The sequence below is a fragment of the Theropithecus gelada genome, chromosome 7b (assembly GCF_003255815.1).
Source record: "Theropithecus gelada isolate Dixy chromosome 7b, Tgel_1.0, whole genome shotgun sequence".
In the NCBI taxonomy this organism is placed as follows: domain Eukaryota; kingdom Metazoa; phylum Chordata; class Mammalia; order Primates; family Cercopithecidae; genus Theropithecus; species Theropithecus gelada.
Genome location: NC_037675.1, coordinates 101,133,076 through 101,154,162, shown reverse-complemented (window position 1 = coordinate 101,154,162; position 21,087 = coordinate 101,133,076). Strand labels below are relative to the sequence as shown.

At 53.9% G+C, this 21,087-nt stretch overlaps 1 protein-coding gene across 1 annotated transcript in view; it reads right to left on the bottom strand.

Moving 5' to 3' along the window:
- Positions 1 to 17,950, bottom strand: part of HHIPL1 (HHIP like 1) — a 31,093-nt gene extending 13,143 nt beyond the window's left edge. The window contains exons 1-5 of the mRNA XM_025393004.1: positions 17,089 to 17,950; positions 9,726 to 10,372; positions 5,491 to 5,634; positions 3,017 to 3,345; positions 2,391 to 2,517 (exon numbers count right to left, since the gene is read on the bottom strand). Of these exons, the coding sequence (XP_025248789.1) occupies positions 2,391 to 2,517; positions 3,017 to 3,345; positions 5,491 to 5,634; positions 9,726 to 10,372; positions 17,089 to 17,337 (1,496 nt within the window). The 5' untranslated portion in view covers positions 17,338 to 17,950. The remainder of the gene's footprint in view (positions 1 to 2,390; positions 2,518 to 3,016; positions 3,346 to 5,490; positions 5,635 to 9,725; positions 10,373 to 17,088) is intronic.
- Positions 17,951 to 21,087: the final 3,137 nt, after the last annotated feature.

Here is a 21,087-nt window from a genome sequence, read left to right as displayed (position 1 = left end):
CCATTCACCCACTGATCCATGCAAGGACCATACAAAATTCACAGAGCCCAGTGCAGAATGAGCATGCAGGGCCACTTGTTCAAAACATATTAAGAATTCAAGATGGTGACCTCAGAGCATGAGATCAAGCGTGAACCTTTCTGAGCATGGGGCCCTGTGTGACTGCACATGTGGTACGTCCATGAAGCTGTCATTGTGTGCAATCTTCACCAAGCACCTACCAGAAACCCACAGGAATGAACAGGACCAGCTTGGTTACTGCCCCCTGAATGCAGTCCAGCCCACTGGATCCTGCAGAGGGAACAGCGCTTTCAAGAGTTCACCGGTTTCAGAACCTGCCAAGGGCTGGAGCTTCAATGTCTTTGGAATATGCTAACCTTGCTCCTTACTCCCATCGCTGATTGTCAATCACCTATTGATACTTCCAGGTCCTGCTTAGAGATGTCCCCTCCTCTGTGAAGCCCTCCCTGAAGGCCCCCATGCAGAGCTCCCCACACTGTGCACAGGCTCTCTGAGGTTGCAGTGCAGTGGACTGAAAGGGTCTGTCTCCCTGGCTTGGGTACTAGGGGTCCTCTTCATCTCTGTCATCCTGGTTCTTGCCTAACCCAGCAGAGGGGCTGGGGAAATACTGGCAAAATTAGTTCAATTTCTGTGGTCAGGAGACTTAGGCCCTCCTGGGAAGGATAGAAGGGAGAAAGGACAATCAGGGGTAAAAACAGAGGCTTCATCTACACCCATTTTCCAGATGAGAAAGCTGGGTCCCAGGTGAAGGGGTGGATCTGGGAGAGGAATCCAACTTCCAGGGGCCCAGGTCAGGTATCTATCTCAGCTCCAGGCTGCAGACTGGACAAAAAGTCAGAATTCTCCCACCAGCTTCAGCGGTCTTCATGTCTTTATGCCCTCTCCTTAGGAACCCTATTCAGTTGCTGTCAGAGGAGGTTGCATGGAAATAATTAAGAAATACCAGGCTGGGCACCGTGCCCTGAGTCTGTAATCGCAGCACTTTGGGAGGCTGAGGCAGGAGGATCGCTTGAGTCCAGGAGTTCAAGATTAGCTTGGGCAATAGAGCAAAACCTCATCTCTACAAAAAATGCAAAAATTAGCCAGGCGTGGTGGCACATGCCTATAATCCCAACTACTCAGGAGGCTGAGGTGTGAGGATTGCTTGAGCCTGGGAAGTGGAGGCTGCAGTGGGCTGAGACTGTGCCACTTCATTCCAGCCTGGGCGACAAAATGAGACCCTGTCTCAAAAAAAAAAAAAAAAAATTCACTAAATATTAAACATCTTTCTTTCTTTCTTTCTTTCTCTTTCCTTTCTTTCTTTCTTTCTTTTCTTTTTCCTTCCTTCCTTCCTTCTTCTTTCTTTCTTTCTTTCTTTCTTTCTTTCTTTCTTTCTTTCTTTCTTTCTTTCTTTCTTCACTAGATTCTAAGTGCTATTTATGTATTAACTGGTTCACTCCTTAAAACCACCTAGGGGGCAAGCACTATGATCATCTCCATTTTGCAGATGAGGTAGCTGAAGATAAGGAAAGGTGAAGTAACTGGCTTAAGGTCACCCAGCCAGTAAGTGAGCCAAGGTTCAGACCAGGCTGTCTCAGCCTGCCGTTGGGCCTCTTTAGTCCTCAGCTTTCTTCTCTGTACAATGGGACAACAAGGTGGTCATGAGGCTCCACAAGCACCCTTGGGGACAGAGCCTGACTCACAGGAAGGTGTGATGTAGGTTTCCCTCCCCCATCAAACCTATTTGGGATGTGGTTCATCCTCCTCCCACACCAGGGTCTCAGTGGGTGGCACTGCCGCCCTAGAGCACGGGGACAAGGCAGCAAGGCTCCAAGGCCACAAAAGCCCCACCTCCTCCTCTCCCCATTAGGAGGCCGGTGCGCAGCCATCCTCCTCTCGGGTCTTAGTTTCTCAACCTTTGCGAGATCCCTGCAGTCCTGGCTGGGGTGGGATGGGGTAGGGCTCCAGGCCCCCATCAGCTGTTGCAGTGACAAGCTGTGGCTTCCCCAGGAGCAAGGTGGCCCTGAGTGTCCAGGAAATTATTCATATTCTGCCCTCCTGCCCATTAGAACTGCTGTCAGGCCCAGAGCCCATAGTTCTCACGAGGGAGAGGAGGACCACCGGACCCGCACTTAAGCAAGCCTCCAGTCTTTCATGCCATGAGTTGTGTGTCTATCACAGAGTTACTGAGGCCTGCAACAAAGGCTCACGATACATCTCAGGAGAAAAGGGGGTGGATGTGGGTGTCCGGCCCACACCTGGGGGCCCCTGTCAGAGCAGCGAGGCGCATGTGCAGCAACAGGCGCACACATACACTCCTCTTTACCAAGGAGCCAGTCCCAAGGAGCCAGTGGCAGCAGCCAGCGGCGTGAGGGCACTAGGTCACTTACCCGGTCATGAAATCCCCAAAAATGTAGAGGCCGTTCAGATTGGGGTACTCGCAGCCCCGGTACACGTAGCCCCCTGTGACCGACTTGCCAATCGTGTGAGGGTAGGCGAAAATCGGCAGCACATCATCTGCGGGGTGGGAGGGCGAAAAGCTGCGGTGAGCCCGCGGGGGACAGGTTCATCTGTCAGGAGAATTCCGGAGGGATTCCGCGGGGGCGGGGCGACCACGGAGGGAGGGGCGTGCCCACAGCAGGACTGGCGTGGTGGAAAGCGTGTCTGCAGGGGTGCCAGATAGGGATGGGGCGAAGAGAAACTCAAGAGCGCTGCTGGGAGGCCTCCAAGGCACAGGGAGGCTCCTGGTGGAGGCGAGGGCAGTCACCGAGGGAGGCTTTGGCTCACAGCCCGTGGAGTTGGGGTGGGGGCAAATCCAGGGTCAGGGGGTGCCTGGGGTGTGGGTGGTCCCCGAGTGAGGCCCTGCCGCACAGCCCATAGAGTGGAGCCGGGGACAGATCCAGGGTCAGGGATCTCCCGGGCGCGGTCTCCGAGGGAGGCCCTGCGGCACAGCACGTGGAGTGGGGTGGGGTGGGGGCGGATCCGGGGCCAGGGTCCCTGGGGCGCGGGCACTCACTGAGGGAGGAGTTGGCGCACAGGCTGCGGTCGTAGCACTCGAACCCCTCGCGCGCGCGCCAGCCGTAATTGCCGCCGCGCTCCACCAGGTCCACCTCCTCGAACTTGTTCTGGCCCACGTCGCCGCAGAAGAGGCGCCCCCGGCCCGCGCCCGACGCGGGGTCGCCGCGGTCGAAGGAGCAGCGCCACATGTTGCGCACGCCCAGGGCATAGACCTCGGGCTGCGCGGCGGGGTCGCCCACGAACGGGTTGTCGGGCGGGATGCCATAGGGCAGGCCGCGCTCCTTACGGTCCACGTCGATGCGCAGCACCTTGCCCAGCAGGGCCGACCTGCGGGCGGAGTGGGAGAGGGCGTGGTTCGGGGTCGCCCTGCGCCAGGGCGCACGGGCTCCGCGGGGCAGGTGCCGGGGCGCCGGCTGACCGCTGAGCCAGGTACAGGGTGAGCCTAGGCTGTGGGATCAGAGACCCTGGGATGCAGTTCCTCCTTAGCTACTTACAGCCGGGTAACCTCATTCATTCAGTCAACATGCATCTTCCACCTTCCTGCGCGCCAGGTCTGTCCCATGCGTTGGACACAATACATCATCTATTTCGTCTTGTCCTCACAGCAGTCGTTTAGGTAGGCGGCTCCTAGTATGATCCCCACTTTACAGATGTGGCAGCGGAGCTCAGAAAGGTCAAATAACGTTGCTCAGTTGCCGCACCACTGGGATCCAGCCCAGACGGCCTGAGCCCAGAAACTCAAGCTCTTTACCACACACTCTGTGGAATGTGGGTGTCCTCAACTGTAATAGTAGAGTGGTCCCGCTCAGTCCACTCAGTCCTCCTGGACTGCGGTATAGGGTGAAAATTCCACTAGAAAAATGACTTGTATTTACAGTTTTCTTCTGGTACCTGGCACTGTGACCAGCACATAGTAGATGACCATCAAGTGTTTGCAGAGTCAGTGAATGAAAGATTGCAATCAAAGCCAAGTGCACCAGAGTGCGGGTTGGTAGGGGAGGGGGAGAGAGCAGAGGGGTGCAGCCCTAAGCTCCAAGCAGCTTAGGGGGATAGCTCATGACAAAAGTGGCGCGTGATGGGAAAAATCTGTAATGTGCTTAAAGACAGTGCAGAGAACATACCCTTTTCATCTGTGGTTTTTGATGCACCGACTTAATGCATCAGTTTCCCTTGCTGTTAGCACTTTGGTGTCCTCCCTCTGGTTTGCTTTTCAAAGCGGGGTTTGTGAAGCTGTATTCCATCATCCTCACATAGCATTAGCACCCACACCTTTCCCTTATCAGTAGGGACAGCAAACAAGTGTCCTCTTTCGTGGTGGTGAAATGCTCCCACCCAATATATGCCTTGTGATCAAGCCCCTGTTGCTGGCCTTCCACTTTCCCCCGTAAATTCCTCTCATACACTCCAGCCTGCTGAACACCATCCAGATCACACCCGGGAGCCCACGCACCACACACCAGGATTCGATATCTAAGTGGGCACAACTCGTAGCAGCAAAATAATGTTTTTAAGTTCTGTCCAATTATCCACTAATCCTTAATTTCTATTTTCTCAACTTCATCTCTAAACACATCCCAAACATGAGAAAGCTCGGATGATGCTTACACTGTCACATAGGAAAGGACAACTCACAAATTGTGAGCACTTTAATTACTGTAATCAACATCATACTTGTACTTGCTATTTTTACTTTCTGGGCGGAGGGAGGTTTTGGCTAAGGGAATGGGGGAGGCTGACTTGAGACTCCTGGACATCCTGGTTACACTCACAAGACTCTGTGTGTGTATGTTGTGAATGTATGTATGTAGATGTGTGTATGTGTATGCATGTATTATGTGTGTATATGTGTGTGTTGTGTATATGTAGTGTGTGCATGTGTGTGTGTATGTGTGTATATGTGTGTGTATGCATATTTGTGTATGTGTGTGTGTGAGTAAGTAATGGAATGAGATCTTGAGCTCATTTGCTCAAGCCAGGAAATGGGTAAAAGAGCAAGACTACACGTTAACATCTGGGTCTTCCTGAAGAACCTTGGGACAGGAGCTCCACGTGCTGGTGCCACCCTGCGCCAGCCAGCTCACACTTTCCATTCGGCCTGGGGAGCACCCTTCCCTTCTTCCAGCAGGGCTCCAGCAGGGCCAGGCTGACCTTAGAGAAAATCCCATGTGCCCTGAGGCTCGCTAATGTCACCTCTCAGGCGCCTGTGCCCAGAGGGTCCTGTGCCTGGCCCTGGGCAGCCACGATTGGCTTTACTCCTTGTGACAAGCTGCCCGCAGAGTGGGCTTTTATCCCCTCTGCTGACGGCAAGTGACTTGCCTAGGCTGCCCAGCTAGATGCAGGCTGAGCTGGGACCCAGAACATTTTCTCCTGCCCTACACTGCCTGGCTGAGGAAGGAACTCGCCCTCTGGAAGAGTATGAGAAGCCCAGGGTTATGTAGACCAACCCACTAGCCAACCAAAAGCTGAACATACTTGTTTTGGGCATTTCCGAAGGTCCCAAAGGGGTCTCCGGCCATCCCGCCATCTCCGGTGAAGATGTAGAGGTACCCGTCATCCCCGAACAGCAGCTGACCCCCGTTGTGGTTTGAAGCTGGTTCTTTGACCTCCAGGAGTATCCTAAAGGAAGATAAGGGCCCCTAAAACTCAGCCTTCCACGAATGAGCCAAAAACACAAAACAAGATCACGGTCAAAGGAAGATAAGGGCCCCTAAAACTCAGCCTTCCACGCATGAGCCAAAAACACAAAACAAGATCACGGTCTCTCTTCACAATGGAAAATACTTTTCTTTTCTTTCTTTCTTTTTTTTTCTTCTTTTTGAGGCAGAGTCTTGCTCTGTTGCCCAGGCTGGAGCGCAGCTCGGCTCACTGCAACCTCCACCTCCCAGGTTCAAGCGATTCTCCAGGCTCAGCCTCCTGAGTAGCTGGGATCACAGGGGCCCGCCATCACGCCTGGCTAATTTTTGTGTTTTTAGTAGAGATGGGGCTTCACCATGTAGGCCAGGTTGGTCTCAACCTCCTGACCTCAAGTGATCTGCCCACCTCGGCCTCCCAAAGTGCTGGGATTACAGACGTGAGCCACCATGCCCAGCCTGGAAAAGACTTTTCATATCCTTTATATTAAGTGATTTTCCACGAGGAGCTAGTAGGCAGAACGAGCAAAATTAATGCACTCTATAGTGCCAAGGAGGACCTAGAGGCTCAGAGAGGTTGAGCAACCTGTCTAAAGTCACACAGCCCATAGGTAGCAGAGCTGGGATTAGAACTTAAGTCTTCTAGTTCCGGTCTAGTGTTTTTTTTGGTTGTTGTTGTTTGTTTGTTTGTTTGTTTCTGCTCTCCACTGCTAGCACCTGCCCTGTTACGATTATGGGAAATTGTCGACCTAGTCACTGACACAGCTGGTTTCTTCCTCATCATAGCTTCCCCCACACTAGTTTACTTATTACTTATGTTGAGCACATCTTATGTATTCCCTCATTTGCAGCTTCTAACAGTGGGCAGGATGGTGTGCAGTGCACTCAGCGCCACACTCACTGTACTCAGGAACCTCCCTTACTGCCATTACAGGAAACCTACTACCATACTTCCCAGCCAGCTGGCTTCCAGTTCGTGTTGGTGGTGGAAGGGAAAGGCCAAGTTTCTTTGGCTTCTAACCCTGCCTCCAGAAGTGGTGGCTGTAGAGACAGCAGCGTTGGCTGGTGAACGTGGAGCCCTGGGTTTCCACCCAGCCATCTTGGTACTAAGAGCAGCAAACTCCACAGCACAAAGGACTTTTTCCCTTCGTTCCTCCAACCCAAGAGTGGTAGCAGCTTCTTACAGTTACCAGTCTTTAAGTAACTTAACCTTCCTCCTCTCCTTCTCCAGCCCTCCCAATGCCTTAGTCATCCTTGTGTTCAGTTTCCCCTGACTGAAATACTCAGGGTGGTTTAGGTTTTCCAGGATTGGTCACTACTTTCTCAATCCCTTCTTTTTCTTTCTTTCTTTTTTGAGACTCTATCACCCAGGCCGGAGTGCAGTGATGTGGTCATAGCTCACTGCAGCCTCGAACTCCTGAGATCAAGAGATCTTCCTGCCCCAGCCTCCTGAGTAGCTGAGACTACAGGTGCATGCCACCATGCCCGGCTAATTTTTTAATTTTTTGTAGAGATGAGGGCTCTCACTGTGTTGCTCAGGCTGATCTTGAACTCCTGTCCTCAAGCGATCCTCCCTGCTTGGTCTCCCAAAGTACTGGGATTAGAGGTTTGAGTCACTGCACCCAGCCTATTAATCCCTTATCAATACAAATAAGAAAAAATTAGATACAGAAAGGTCAAGTAATTTGAACCCAGGACTTTGATTTTTCAGAGCCGAGACTGGAGGCCTTTTCTTTGTGAGGCCTGTGCATATGATCTGGTGAGCAATACAGAGCTCCAAAGCCCAGGTTCTCCACAGAGAGAACAGCTCAGGCTTTCAGTCATCCACCCGGTATTGGGATCCCAGGTCTGGGAAGAGACTGACAGTGGACAGCGGACTCAGGCTAGGATAACCACTCATTCCTGGCTGCCCTGAGCCTGCTGTGCCTACCTCTCCCCACAAGTGAGTCAAGTTCTAGGCTTGACTTTGTGAGGTCACCAGAGGACCTCTGCTGAGCCCCCACTCTGAAATATGTTCATCTATATATTTTGTGTTCCACCTCAAGTCTTTATCAGGAATCCATTTTTAAAAGTCTCACCACTGAAGACACATCCATTCTGTCCCTCCATCTCCTCTCTGTCAGGTCCGTGTGATAAACTTGGTCTCTCTTGGAGAACTGGCTGTACAGGCTCCTGTAAGATCCTGAGAATTATGTTTCCTCCTTTCGCTCTGGCTGCCAGGAAGCTCATAGTCAAAACTAATGCTGTGAATCATGAAGATTCACATTAGCCTTCATAGCTAACATATTTGATTTCTCCTCCTTTTTATACATTCAGTGTCAAGATTTTACAGTTTTATCAAACACACAATGTGCTGTTCTTTGCTAATTTGCCCTCAGACCCAGTCCAGGCCCTCCCCCTACCTCCTCTCTCTCTACTGCAGGGGGTCAGCTCCTGTGAACGACATTTCCCAGGCTTCATAGCTAGCTGGCCTCCAGCGAGGTCAGCCAGTGGATAGCATTGGCAGGAGCCTGGAGAGGGAGGAGCACTTCTCTGCTTTAAGCAGCTTCTTGGCAGCCGCTGCTCCTCCCTGGCTCCACCTCCTCCTGCCCAGGCCAATTATGGTTCCAGCTTCCACCGGGCATCCCCAGCTCCAGGGTCCCAATAACCCCATCTTCTCACTTTGTCCTCCCCGTCCAAGGGGTGGAAGCAACTTCCTCCAATTGCTGACCTCAGAGTCGCTGCCTTCCCCAGGTTGCCCCCCCGCTTTTTTTTTGAGACAGAGTCTTGCTCTGTCATCCAGGCTGCAGTGCAGTGGCAGGATCTTGGTTCACTGCAAACTCTGCCTCCCAGGTTCAAGCAATTCTCCTGCCTCAGCCTCCCAGGTAGCTGGGATTACAGATAGACACTACCACACCCAGCTAGTTTTTGTGTTTTCAGTAGAGACGGGGTTTCGCCATGTTGGCCAGGCTGGTCTTGAACTCTTGACCTCAAGTGATCTGCCTACCACAGCCTCTCAAAGTGCTGAAATTACAGGCGCGAGCCACCGCGTCTGAGCCCTTTCATCATTTCTAAAACCCGAGTAACTGACTCCCAGGATCAAATTCTACCTACTGAGTTACCTGATACAGGGTTTATTTCCTACTGAACTCAGACTGATATGTGTCCCCCACGTGCAAGGTCAGGTCAGACCCATTTTGAAAACAGTTGGGGCATAAATCCTCCACAGGGCACAGGCTCTGCAGGCGTTGTTGAGGGGAGCAGAAGCCCAGAGGAGGAACAGAAGAATTTAGGGGCAGGAAGGAGAGCAAGTTCTCTGGGGCAGCGGATTCGGGTGGGAAAAAGGAGCCAGTAGGGCTCAAGAATGGAACCTTCGGCCGAGGCGGGCAGATTGCCTGAGCTCAGGAGTTCAAGACCAGCCTGGGCAACACAGTGAAACTCCGTCTCCACTGAAATAGAAAAATTAGCCAGGCATGGTGGCACATGCCTGTAGTCCCAGTTACTGGGGAGGTTGAGGCAGGAGAATTGCTTGAACCCGGGAGGTGGAGGTTGCAGTGAGCAGAGATTGCACCACTGCACTCCAGCCTGGGCAACAGAGCGAGCCTCTGTCTCAAAAAAAAAAAAAAAAAAAAAAAAAAAAGAATGGCACCTTCAGGCCAGAGCGAGGCAGGCTGAGGCAGACGGCAGAGGGTGGGCTTTGGAGACAACAGATCAGGCTCCCAGCTCTGACGCTCCCTCCCCGTGTGACCCAACACTTCACCTCTCTAAGCCTCCACTTTCTCATCTGTAAAATGGGAAAAATAATACTAGCCTCAGTGGGTTTTAGGAGACTCAAATGAAATGAAGTGCCTGAAACAAAAGAGCTGGTGGAGAAATGTCGGGCCTCGCAGGCCAGATGGCGGGGTTTGGATATGATCCCCGTGTGAGGTCTGTTCTGCAAAACTGTCCTTCCCCAGGCCCCAAAGCATGAAATTCAGCACCCCTACCAGGTGTGTTAAATATTCACAGTATTTGAGAACAGGATACCAACTGGTGCAGTCACACCAGTGCATATGGTTACCTGCCCCCACCCAGGCCCGGGTTCCCCAAGGAAGCCACCTCTCAGAGCTGTGGTCCACGGCGTTCTCGTCATCCTCAGAGACCCTGAACTCGCTGATGCGGATCCACTCACTGGTGCGGATACCCACTGAGTAGTAGACGTAGAGCCTGCGGTTGTGCCGGAAGCTGGGGTGAAAGGCAATGCCCAGGAAGCCACGCTCGTCACCCTGCCAGGGCGAGGTGAGCACCGCCCAGCTGATGTTCAGGAAAGGCTTCTCCAGCCTCGAGCGGTCGGGCAGGTAGGCCCACACCAGCCCCACCTGCTCGGCCACGAAGAAGCGGTGGGTGCCATCCCTGGCATGGACCATGGCCACGGGGTTGCGCAGCCCGTTGGCCACCTCCTCCAGGCACAGCTGCAGGCAGCCCTTGGCATCAGCCACCACATGGCCCAGGTTTGAGTTGAGGTTCTTGTTGACCAGCAGGTAAGGGAAGCAGTAGTCCGTGTCATCCAGGGACAGGTAGCGGCAGAACCTGGCACGGTTGCCCTCCAGCGCCCGGAGCTCCTGGTCAGTTGAGAGATGATGGAACAGCCCCCGGCACTTATGCCACATGTCCAGGCAGTAGTCCTGGCAGAGCCCGGGCACCGTGCGCAGGGGTGTGAACGGGTCCTCGGCGTCATAGAGGTGGGCTGCATACGGAGAGCATTCCTGTAGAGACAGCGATGGCTCAGAGATGCTTCGTGGAGGTGCTTACCACCTGTGTAACCTTGGGCGGGTCCCCCATCTCGCAGAGCTTCAGTCTGCTGATCCATAAAATGGAGACAATGCCATCTGTCTGTTACCATGATAAGCCTCAGTGACAGTAGCAAACCTTAGGTCTTAATGTTTGTGTTGTTCTGTTAGAACACAGAACAACACTATTCCTACTCCTATTAATAGCAGCACCAACAGCAGCAGCTACTCTGGAGCACCCGCCGTATGCCAGGAAGAGTCTGAGGCACTGCCACCCGTCCTCTCCATGTTAACAGTGCACCTCCGCCCCTACACCAGCACAGCCCACTGCTGCACTTAACTTGGGTTCCTGCCCAAGGCTCACCCCCGATCCTCCCTGACCACCCTGTCCGCACCCTCTAGTACCTTCTGGCCTCTATCTGTTGAAAACCAGTAAAATACCAAGTGCTCTCTGACTTGGCTCTGCCCATGGACAGCTCCACCATCAGCTCCCACCTCTCTCCACCTCTCCAGCCTCCTGTCTACCTTCCATCTCCTGATATTCTGATATGGCTTGGATCTGTGTCCCCGCCCAAATCTCATGTAGAATTGTAACCCCCAGTGTTGGAGGAGGAACCTGGTGGGAGGTGACTGGATCACAGGGGTGGAGTTCTCACACATGGTTTAGTTTAGCACCATCCCCCCCTTGGCACTGTAGAGTGAGTGAGTTCTTATGAGATTTGGTTTTTTAAAATGCGCCCCCGCCCTGCCACCATCTCTCTCTTGCTCCCGCTGTCGTCATGGGACATGCCCGCTTCCCCTTTGCTTTCTATCATGATTGTAAGTTTCCTGAGAACTCCCCAAAACAGAGGCCACTATACTTCCTATACATCCTGCAGAACTGTGAGCCAATTAAAACTCTTTTCTTTATAAATTACCCAGTTTTGTTTTGTTTTGTTGTTTGTTCATTTGTTTTTTTAAGACAGGGTCTCTCTCTCTCTCTCTGTCACCAAGGCTGGAATACAGTGGCACCATCTCAGCTTACTGCAACCTCTGCCTCCTGGGCTCAAGAGATGCTCCTGCCTCAGCCTCCTGAGTAGCTGGGACTACAGGCGAGAGCCACCACACCTAGCTAATTTTTAAATTTTTTGTAGGGATGAGGTTTTGCCATGTTGCCCAGGCTGCTCTCGAACTCTTGAGCTAAAGCCATCTTCCCGCTTCAGCCTCCCATAGTGCTGAGATTACAGGTGTGAGCAACTGCACCCAGCCACGTATTTCTTTATAGCAGTGAGATAAGAGACTAATACTCACTCCCTGTCATTTCATACCTCTGAGCCTCAGCACAGGCTGTCCCTTTTGCAGGTATGCCCTTCCCCTACTCTTCTCTGGCAGGCAGAATTCTCTTTATTCTTAAATCATGACCATGACCATGGGAGAAGGAGTGCTAACCAATCACAGCAGTTCCTGGGGTTTGGGGCAGATTGTGGGCCAGGCACCAGGTCAGTGAGCCCGTGCATCTGCATTTCCTCCTCAAGGCAACCACAGGAGGGAGGCCTGTTCTTCTTACCACTGCACAGAGGTGGAAGCAGACAGCAGAAGGGAGCCACTAGCCCAAGGTATCATGTCACATGCTGATGGGCTGGGGTTGGAGCCATGTCTGCTCAGCTCGACCTGCCAGCTCCCTGCTACCCATCCCCAAACGCCAGTTAAGTGTCCCCACACCACTGCACCCTCTCTGCACCCTATCCCTACCCAAAGCAGAGGCCACAGCTCCAGGCTGTCTGCAGGCCTTCCTGTTAGAGCCGCCGGCTTGTGGTGTGGTCATTCTTTCTATCTGTGGCTGACACCCTCCCCCACCTGTGAGTCCGCCAGGCCAAGGCCGGGTTTGAGTCAGCTCTGGGCCCCCCAGAGGCTTCGGGGGATGCTCCTTCTGCAGTGGGGAGGTGCTGACAGTCACGTACTCCCTCTCCTCACAGGGAGGACCAGGCTGGCTTCCAGCAGGAGGCCTCTGGGATGTCTGGGGGAGGACTGGGCATGGGGGATGGCAGGCTGCCTCCCAGTGTGTTCTCAAGTTCCAGGCCAGGGCCCATTCACTCCTGTGACATGATTGTGGCTTTTGTTCATGCCACAGCCTGTCCTTCTGGCCCCTCTACTGCTGTGAGGCGAGGTCTCACCTGACAGGCCAAAGGCCACTTGGCAGAATGTCTTGAGGTCCTGGTCAGTTACTGTCCCAGGTACAGACCAGGGTGCCATGTCTTACATGCTCCCCTCTGCCAACGAGCCGGCCAGATGGCCAGGCCTTGGGCCGCTGTGTCTGCTGTCCCTCCCATGGTTCCTCGGGAACCGCCTGTGGGTCAGCTGGCAGCTGCACACGGACCAGGGAGGGGCTGTGTGCACACGTGCCTTCTTTCATCTTTGCAAGGTAGGGTCATTGTCACTATTTTATTTTGTTTTATTTGTTTATTTATTTTTTGAGACAGGGCCTCTCTCTGTCTCCTGGGCTGGAGTGCAGTGGCACAATCCTAGTTCACTGTAGCCCTGACCTCCTTCGCTCAAACGATCATCCCCACCTTGGCCTCCAGAGTCTCTGGAACCACAGACGGGCTCCACCACACTCGGCTAACTTTCATTTTTATTTTTGCAGAGACAGGATCTCCCTATGTTTCCCAGGCTTGTCTTGAACTCCTGCACTCAAGTGATCCTCCTGCCTCAGCCCGCCAAAGTTCTGGGATTACAGGCATGAGCCACCGCACATGGCTTGACTCCTATTTTATAGATGAGGAACTGAGGCTTAAAGAAGGCCACGTGCCAAGAAGTAGCCAAACCTGGGCTCACACCCAAGCCTCATGATGCCTGGACTGGTGTTCCTTCCAGATTAGTCAGCAACATTTCATTCACCAAGAATTTACTGAGCAGAGATTGTGGCAGGCACATCTTGGTTCCAGAGACACAGTGAGGGGCAGAATAGACATCTGGAAGGCAACAAGAGCCCTCCATTCACCAAAGCTCAGTCCAGAACTACAGAGGGAGCAAAAGTTCCCCCAGGGAGCCAGGCCAAAGACTTCGGCATCCACACGTCCCAATCACACAGCAGACACTTCCTCGTGGCCTATGTACTCTTACTTACATACAATGTAATATGGTGTCCAGACCAGGGTAGTCCAGAACCAGGAAGCGACAAGAGTGATTGCTACTGGCAAGAGGATGATCCACAGCTTGGCCTCAGTGTGTTTGGGGGCAGGTGGCAGGAAGCCCACAGCAAACCAGCCCAGTATCGCAGGCTACAGCTGCCTGGGCCATTCAGTGCAGGGCAGAGAGCCCCCATCTTGCCCAGAGTTTGCCATCCCATGTCACTGACACTCGTGACTTATGGTTCTGGGTCCTGAAGGTTTCTTGTGTCCACCATTCATTTTTTGAAAGACCAAGCCTTTGCGCACAGTGTCCTGTCCATCAGATATTCGCTCCTCACCTACTTCCTCCTCTGCAAACTGCTATTCATGACTCAAGGCCGACTCAAAGGTCTCCTCTTGTCCTCCATGCTCCTAGGGCCCTGAATGGCCCATCCCTGGCCCTTACGGATGCTCCCAATGCACTCTGTCCATATCTCAGGCATGACACTCACTCCATGGAATCTTGTAGCTTACAGGGTGAGTTCTCTACAGCAGTCACTGCTCCACCGCCAGGGGCGCTCCAGTCAGTCGGCTTGGCTAGGATTTCATTACCTCTTTGCTTGTCTGTCCACTCTATGGACTGTGGGACACAGTGGGGCTTCAAGGAGGGAGGCAGTGTGGCGAAGCGGTTAGGAGAAGGGTTTTGGAGCCAGAGCATACACTCCCCATGGGGAATGCTCCTTAACCTCTCTGTGCCTATGTCCTCATCTATAGAACGATGCTCCTTAACCTCTCTGTGCCTATGTCCTCATCTATAGAACGGGAAAGGAGTTCCAACCTCTTAGAATTGTTGGGAGGAATAAATGGAGAAGACGCGTGTGTTTGTTCAGTAAATATGAGTTATCAGCATGCAACCAACATTCAGGAAGCCTTCTCTGAGGTATGTGGCCTCGTTCCTACACTCCTTGAGGAATCTCTGGCACCTTCCTGTGTGTGTCAGTCTCCTGAAGTGACGAAGGGGACTTTTGAGACTGGGCCTGTGACTTGCCAACTGCTTTTGGGCCCAGCATCCAGCACAGGGCTGACTCCTAACAGGCTCAGGAAGAGCCTGCTGAATACACGAGCCCGTAGGGCACATTTCACGGAGATCTCCATCAGAAACCATGCTTTGACGATTTCAGCGGCTTAGAGTGGCAACCCCAGTCACAGGGGTGGTTACTGATGTGGAAGCTCACACCAGATGCACTGGGGGTGCCACGCGCCATGGCTGTCCTCTCTCCTCCAGAGGACACAGGCACTTACTGGACAGGCAAAGCCCCAGGAAAGAGTCTCCCATCTCCCCAAAGCAGGTGTGAAGGCCTGAGTGCCTCCACACTGACAGCCATCTATAAATAAGGCACCTCCATCACCTCCCCGTGTGGAAATTAGGAGGTGCCAAATGCAGACTCCGCCTTGGCTAGCAGAGAGCACGGTCCTCCCACCAGGGTGCTCCAGGAGGCCCCGTCAGTGAAACTGTAACCCAGCCTCAGCCGCTGTCTCTAAGCTCACTCCAGACATGAGGTCACTCTCAGAGACGCCTGGGCTGAAGTGTTAGCAGTCACTTCACTGCTGGTTGCTTAAGGCCAGGCTGTCCTGGGAAGGTTCCCAAGAAAAGAGAGGTGCCCTGCCAGGGAACAGCATCAGGACCGACCCTTCCCTTCCTCCATCCACCTGCCCCCCTCACTGCCCTGCTGAGTCAGGCACATAGTGAGTGCCTCATAGACAAATGTGGCATGGATGCAGGAACTCTGCTATGTGACAGGGGTGGGGAGACCAAAGGACCCGGTCCTGAGGAGCCCCCAGGCTGCTGAGGGAGGCAGATGCTTGGCCAGACCATTCCCGTGCCCTTGAGGCGCACAGCATGGGAGTCCAGCAGAGCCCACCTAAAGGTGGCCAGCCCACCCTTTGTTTCATTCTGAAGCTCCCAAGGGCCCCCTCCTCATCCTCCCAGAGCCTACTGCTTCCCACCTAGATATGTGTTCACATTAGTGAGTGTGGTCCATGTCCCCACCTCAACCACCACTGAGCTGTGTGACCACTGGGCAAGTCCCTGCCTCCCTCTGAGTCTTCCTTGAATCGGGCTCCGAGCCTCACCTGGACCCTTCCCAGGGCTGGGTAGCCAGTGAGGGCCAAGGAAACCCTTGAGAAATCCAACTGCAAACATTTACCAAGCCCCTAGTATGTGGCATTCAATCTGCATGGCAACCCAGGGGGTGGTTAAGGTTTTATTTTATATATTATATTATATTATATTATATTATACTATATTTTTGAGATGGAGTCTTGCTCTGTTGCCCAGGCTGGGGTGCAATGGCTCGATCTTGGCTCACTGCAACCTCTGCCTCCCAGAGTCAAGTGATTCTCCCGCCTCAGCCTCCCGAATAGCTGGGATTACAGGCGTTCCCCAACATGCCCAGTTAATTTATATATTTTTGTAGAGATGGAGTTTCTCCATGTTGGCCAGGCTGGTCTCGAACTCCTGACCTCAAGTGATCTGCCCACCTCGGCCTCCCAAAGGGCTGGGATTACAGGCATCAGCCACCGCACCCAGCTTCATTTTAAAGACACTGTGAGGTGCAGCAGTGACCTGCCCAGGTCACGAAGCTGGGGAAGTGACAGAGCCAGGATCAAACTCCAACTCCAAGTCAGCCCTCTTGTCCTTCCCCACACCAACTGCCCCTGCTGGCCGAAGGCTGGGACACAGCCCTGCCCACTGGGGCCTCTCCACCCCAGGCCTCTCACTGGCCAGATGCTGGGGCAGGAATGCCTTGTCCTGCCCCATTTCTGCATTCAGCCAGGCAGCATTTGCCCACCTGGGTGTGGTCAGGCACTGGGGCCTCAGACTGCCACAAGAGGAAAACAAACAGCAGTGGCACCGCCAGGTGTGCACAGAAGCGGGGGCTCCACCCTCAGAGGGAAGATGGGGGGCCCAGGAACTTCAACACATAGCTGTTGCTCATTCCTGAGTGAGCTTCTGCCAGGCCAGGGCGCCATCCCCAGGAGAGGACACAGCACCCACAGAGGTGATGGCGGAAGTGGCAAGGGCATCAGGATGGGGGTGGGACTCTCGTGGGGGGCAGTGGCCCCAACCCCCGCAACAACCCCTGGCCACACGTTGACCACGCCCACGGCAGGGCCCCCTGCTTTCACTGCCCCGAGGACAACACAGACACAGAGGAGCACTGACCGGGACAGATGCCTCTCCACCTTGGTACCCCGACAAGGGTGCAGCTGCTTGGGGTAGGACGCTGGGGGCTCGACTCAAGGGGACCGGGGCAGAGGAGCCCCCAGCCTCTGAGGAAATGATGACATCATCTGTCCGTCCCTCCTGCTTCAGGAGGGGAAACTGAGGCACCGAGAAGGCCCAAGTCACAAAACGAATGAATGGCAAAGCCAAGAGTCGCCCTGGGATGCGCGGTCTCCCCGCCCCGTGCCAAATGACTCCCTTTTGGGGCCTAGAGTTCGCCGCCCACTCTTGGCCTTCGCCCCCGCGGGGTTCCGATCTCTGCTCCAGGACCCGGCCGCCCGCGCCCCGCCCCTCCCAGTGGCCGCGCGCCCGCTCACCTGGCACAGCAGGTCCCTCGCGTAGCCGGCGCACGCGGCCCACTCGGCGGCGTCCACGCGGCTCGCCAGGTCCCAGAAGCGGCGGGTCAGTTCGGCGTCGCGCCCTTCATCGCAGCAGCCGAAGTCCGAATACTGAGCGCAGAGGCGCAGCAGCTGCGGCGGCCGGAAGGGCGGCCTGAAGTCCAGGCACTGCGGATGCGCTGCGGCCCCGAGCACCCAAAGCGCCAGCAGCGCCCCGGCCCGAGCCATCGCTTCGCCGCGCGGGGGAAGAGGCGGAGGGACGGCAGCCCAAGTCCCCTCCCGGGGCGCTCACAGCGGCGGGGAAGGGGCGGGCGCTCCCCTCCCCTACACGCAGGGCCTCGAGTTTGGGGACCTCCCCTTCTAGGAGGCCACCTCTGGTCGGGGACATGCGGCGGGACTGAAGGAAGAGGGACGCGGCGCAGAATGCGGTACGACCTCTTTTAACCGCTTTCCCAATTCAGTGGGAGTGGCCGGGTCTGTAGAAAGCCCCGGTGTGTTTTCCCGGTTCCGCCTGGGGCCCTGCTTCCTCCCCACAGGGCGCTATTTAGCCAGGGAGGCGCAGGGCCAGAGGGCTGGACTTCTGGGCTCCGGTTCCACCACCCACTGGGCTAGGGGAAGGGATGCCCGCAGCCGGTCCCCGAAAGCTCTCACGTAAGTTTAAAAATGGGGGCGCGAGGGAAAGGACAGGGGGTGTTGCCCCAGGACTCTCAGGGAGAAGCGAAACCTGGCCTAGGGGTGGGGAGGGGGGACGGAGCAGCTACTGTAGTCCACCCTTTGCCCTTACTGTGTGCTTCTTCCCAGTCTCTGCTCCTGGGGCAACAGATTCTCCTGCAGCCCAGGACCCACTGGGGCTTCCCACTTCCACTCTCACATAGGGAGCACTGATGAGTCTACCCCCTGGGGTGGGCATCTAGCCCTTTGTTCTGCTGCCCCTGCTGAAGATTCAGACCCAACCCCGCCCCACCCCACAACACACACATACAGACGCGCACACACAGCCTCACCTACCCCAGAATCTCACAGCACCAAAACCACCCAGGCATTTTCTCAAGTGGACCTCAGCATTCGCTCCTCCCTGGAGTGTCCTTCCCCATCTTCTCTGTCCAGTGAGCTCCTACTCCATCTTCATGGCCCCAACGCACACATCCGTCCTCTGCAGGTCTCTTTGGACTGTCCTGGGGGACCGTGTTTCTGTCTTTGGCTCGTGCTCCTGGCAGAACTCGGGGTGGATTAGATGCAGCAGGGCTGGAGCACTCAGAGGTCTGTGGCTCTGGCCTGAACAGGTACAATGTAAGAGTCAGTGTCTCTGCTCGAGACCAAACATCTCTGAGTATTTGAAACACAGGAAATGTAATGCAGGGACTTGAAGTCAAAGAGGCTAAGAAGCCATACAGGGCTCAGTGAAGTAACCTTGAGATCAGCAACAGTAGGAACAGTCCCCAGGTCCTTGATGCAGGGAGAGCAAATGTTACCGGAGCCAAGGAGCTATGGTCACCTTGTAAAAGCTGGACCCTCACAAGGCCTGTCTGGCCAGAGCTGGAGATAGCCACCGTCAGAGATTCTGCGCAGAGAGAGCGGGAGAAGTACCTCGGCTTTGCCCTGCCACCTCCCCTCCAACTCTCACCTGTGACTTTCATTGGCTGAACCTAGCAGAGGGCTGCTAGGGTGGGAAATGCGGACTGCAGGGGCTCCCTGCATAGAGAGCAGGGCACAGGCAGAGCCAGGATGGAGTCGGAGGGCACACAGGCCGAGGGAGGGCATCTACGATGGCCCCTACTTCCCAGCTGGGACTCAGAACTGGGTGATAGTCACACATCAACACAGGGCTCCAAACGGGTGTACAGAGGTGGCAGTGACACAGAGCCTGGGCCATAGCCATTAGGTTTGGACTCCTACAGCCACAGAAAATGTCAAACACAGCCCAGCCCCAGCCAGAGTAACATAAATTCTCACCCTAAGACCTATTTATCTCAGTTCCTGTTATCTAATATACCCTGACTGGCTTTCCAGAAAAACAAGGCATGAAAAAAGATAAGAAAAGTCAGTCAGGGGCCAGGCACAGTGGCTCACGCCTGTAATCCCAGAACTTTGGGAGGCTGAGGGAGGGGGATCACCTAAGGTCAGGAGTTCGAGACCAGCCTGGCCAACATGGTGAAACCCCGTCTCTACTAAAAATACAAAAGTTAGCCTGGCGTGGTCGTACACGCCTGTAATCCCAGCTACTGGGAGGCTGAGGCATGAGAATTGCTTGAACCCAGGAGGCGGAGTTTGCAGTGAGTGGAGATTGTGCCATTGCACTCCGGCCTGGTCGACAGAGCAAGACTCTGTCTCAAAAAAGAAAAAAAAACAAAAGTCAGAAGGAGCATCAGAGCCAGCCTCGGACATGACACAGATGCTGAAATTACCAGACGTGGAATTTAAAATAACTATGACTAATATGTTATGGGCTCTGGTGGGAAAAGTTGACAACATCAAGACCAAACATCTCTGAGTATTGACAAGGACATTGCAAGGGCAAATGGGCAATAGAAGCAGAGAGGGATCCACCTTAAGAAAGAAAATTAAGGCCGGGCGCAGTGCGTTATGCCTGTAATCCCAGCACTTTGGGAGGCCAAGATGGGTGGATCACAAGGTCAGGAGATCGAGACCATCCTGGCTAACATGGACAAACCCCGTCTCTACTAAAAATACAAAAATTAGGCAGGTGTGGTGGTGGGTGCCTGTAATCCCAGCTACTTGGGAGGCTGAGGCAGGAGAATCACTTGAACCCAGGAGCAGAGGTTGCAATGAGCTGAGATCACACTAGCCTGGGCCACAGAGCGAGACTCGGTCTCAAATAAAAAAAAAAAGGCTAAGATTTTTCTGAAATTCATGACAGATACAAAACAACAGATCCAGGAATCTAAGAGGCATAAAGCAGGATAAATACCAAAAAATCGATAGCGAGGCATATCCTATGCGAACTACAGACAACCAAAGATGAAGAAAAACCTTGAGAGAAGCCAGAGGGGAAAAAATACCTTACCTATGGAAGAACAAGGAGAAAAATTACAGCAAACATTATTAGAGACCAGGCAAGCAGGCCGGGCGCGGTGGCTCACGCCTGTAATCCCAGAACTTTGGGAGGCTGAGGCAGGTGGATCACCTGAGGTCAAGAGGTCAAGACCAGCATGGCCAACATTGTGAAACCCCCGCTCTACAAAAATACAAAAAATTAGCCAGGCATGGTGGTGGGCACCTCTAACCCCAGCTACTTGGAAGGCTAAAGCAGGAAAATTGCTTGAACCTGGGAGGCGGACGTTGCAGTGAGCCGGGATCTCACCATTGCTCTCCAGCCTGGGCGACAGAACAAAAGAAAAAGAAAGAAAGAGAGAAAGCGAGAGAGAGAGAGAGAGAGAAAGAAACCAGGCAACCAAGAGAGAGTAGAGTGAAATATTTAAAGTGGTAAAAGAAAAAAATAAAGGGCCGGGCGCGGTGGCTCAAGCCTGTAATCCCAGCACTTTGGGAGGCCGAGACGGGCGGATCACGAGGTCAGGAGATCGAGACCATCCTGGCTAACACGGTGAAACCCCGTCTCTACTAAAAAAAAAATACAAAAAACTAGCCGGGCGTGGTGGCGGACGCCTGTAGTCCCAGCTACTCGGGAGGCTGAGGCAGGAGAATGGCGTGAACCCGGGAGGCGGAGCTTGCAGTGAGCTGAGATCCGGCCACTGCACTTCAGCCTGGGTGACAGAGCGAGACTCCATCTCAAAAAAAAAAAAAAAAAAAGAAAAAGAAAAAAATAAAAATAAAAAACCCCATCAACCTAGAAGTCTAGATCCAGTGAAATTATCCTTTAGGAGTGAAAAAGAAATGAAGGCTTTCCCAGAAAAACAAAAATGGGAGAAATTCATCACCAGCAGATCTGCCCTACAAAAACAAAAAAGCATTAAAAGAAGTTCTTCAGGCCAGGCACAGTGACTCACACCTGTAATCCCC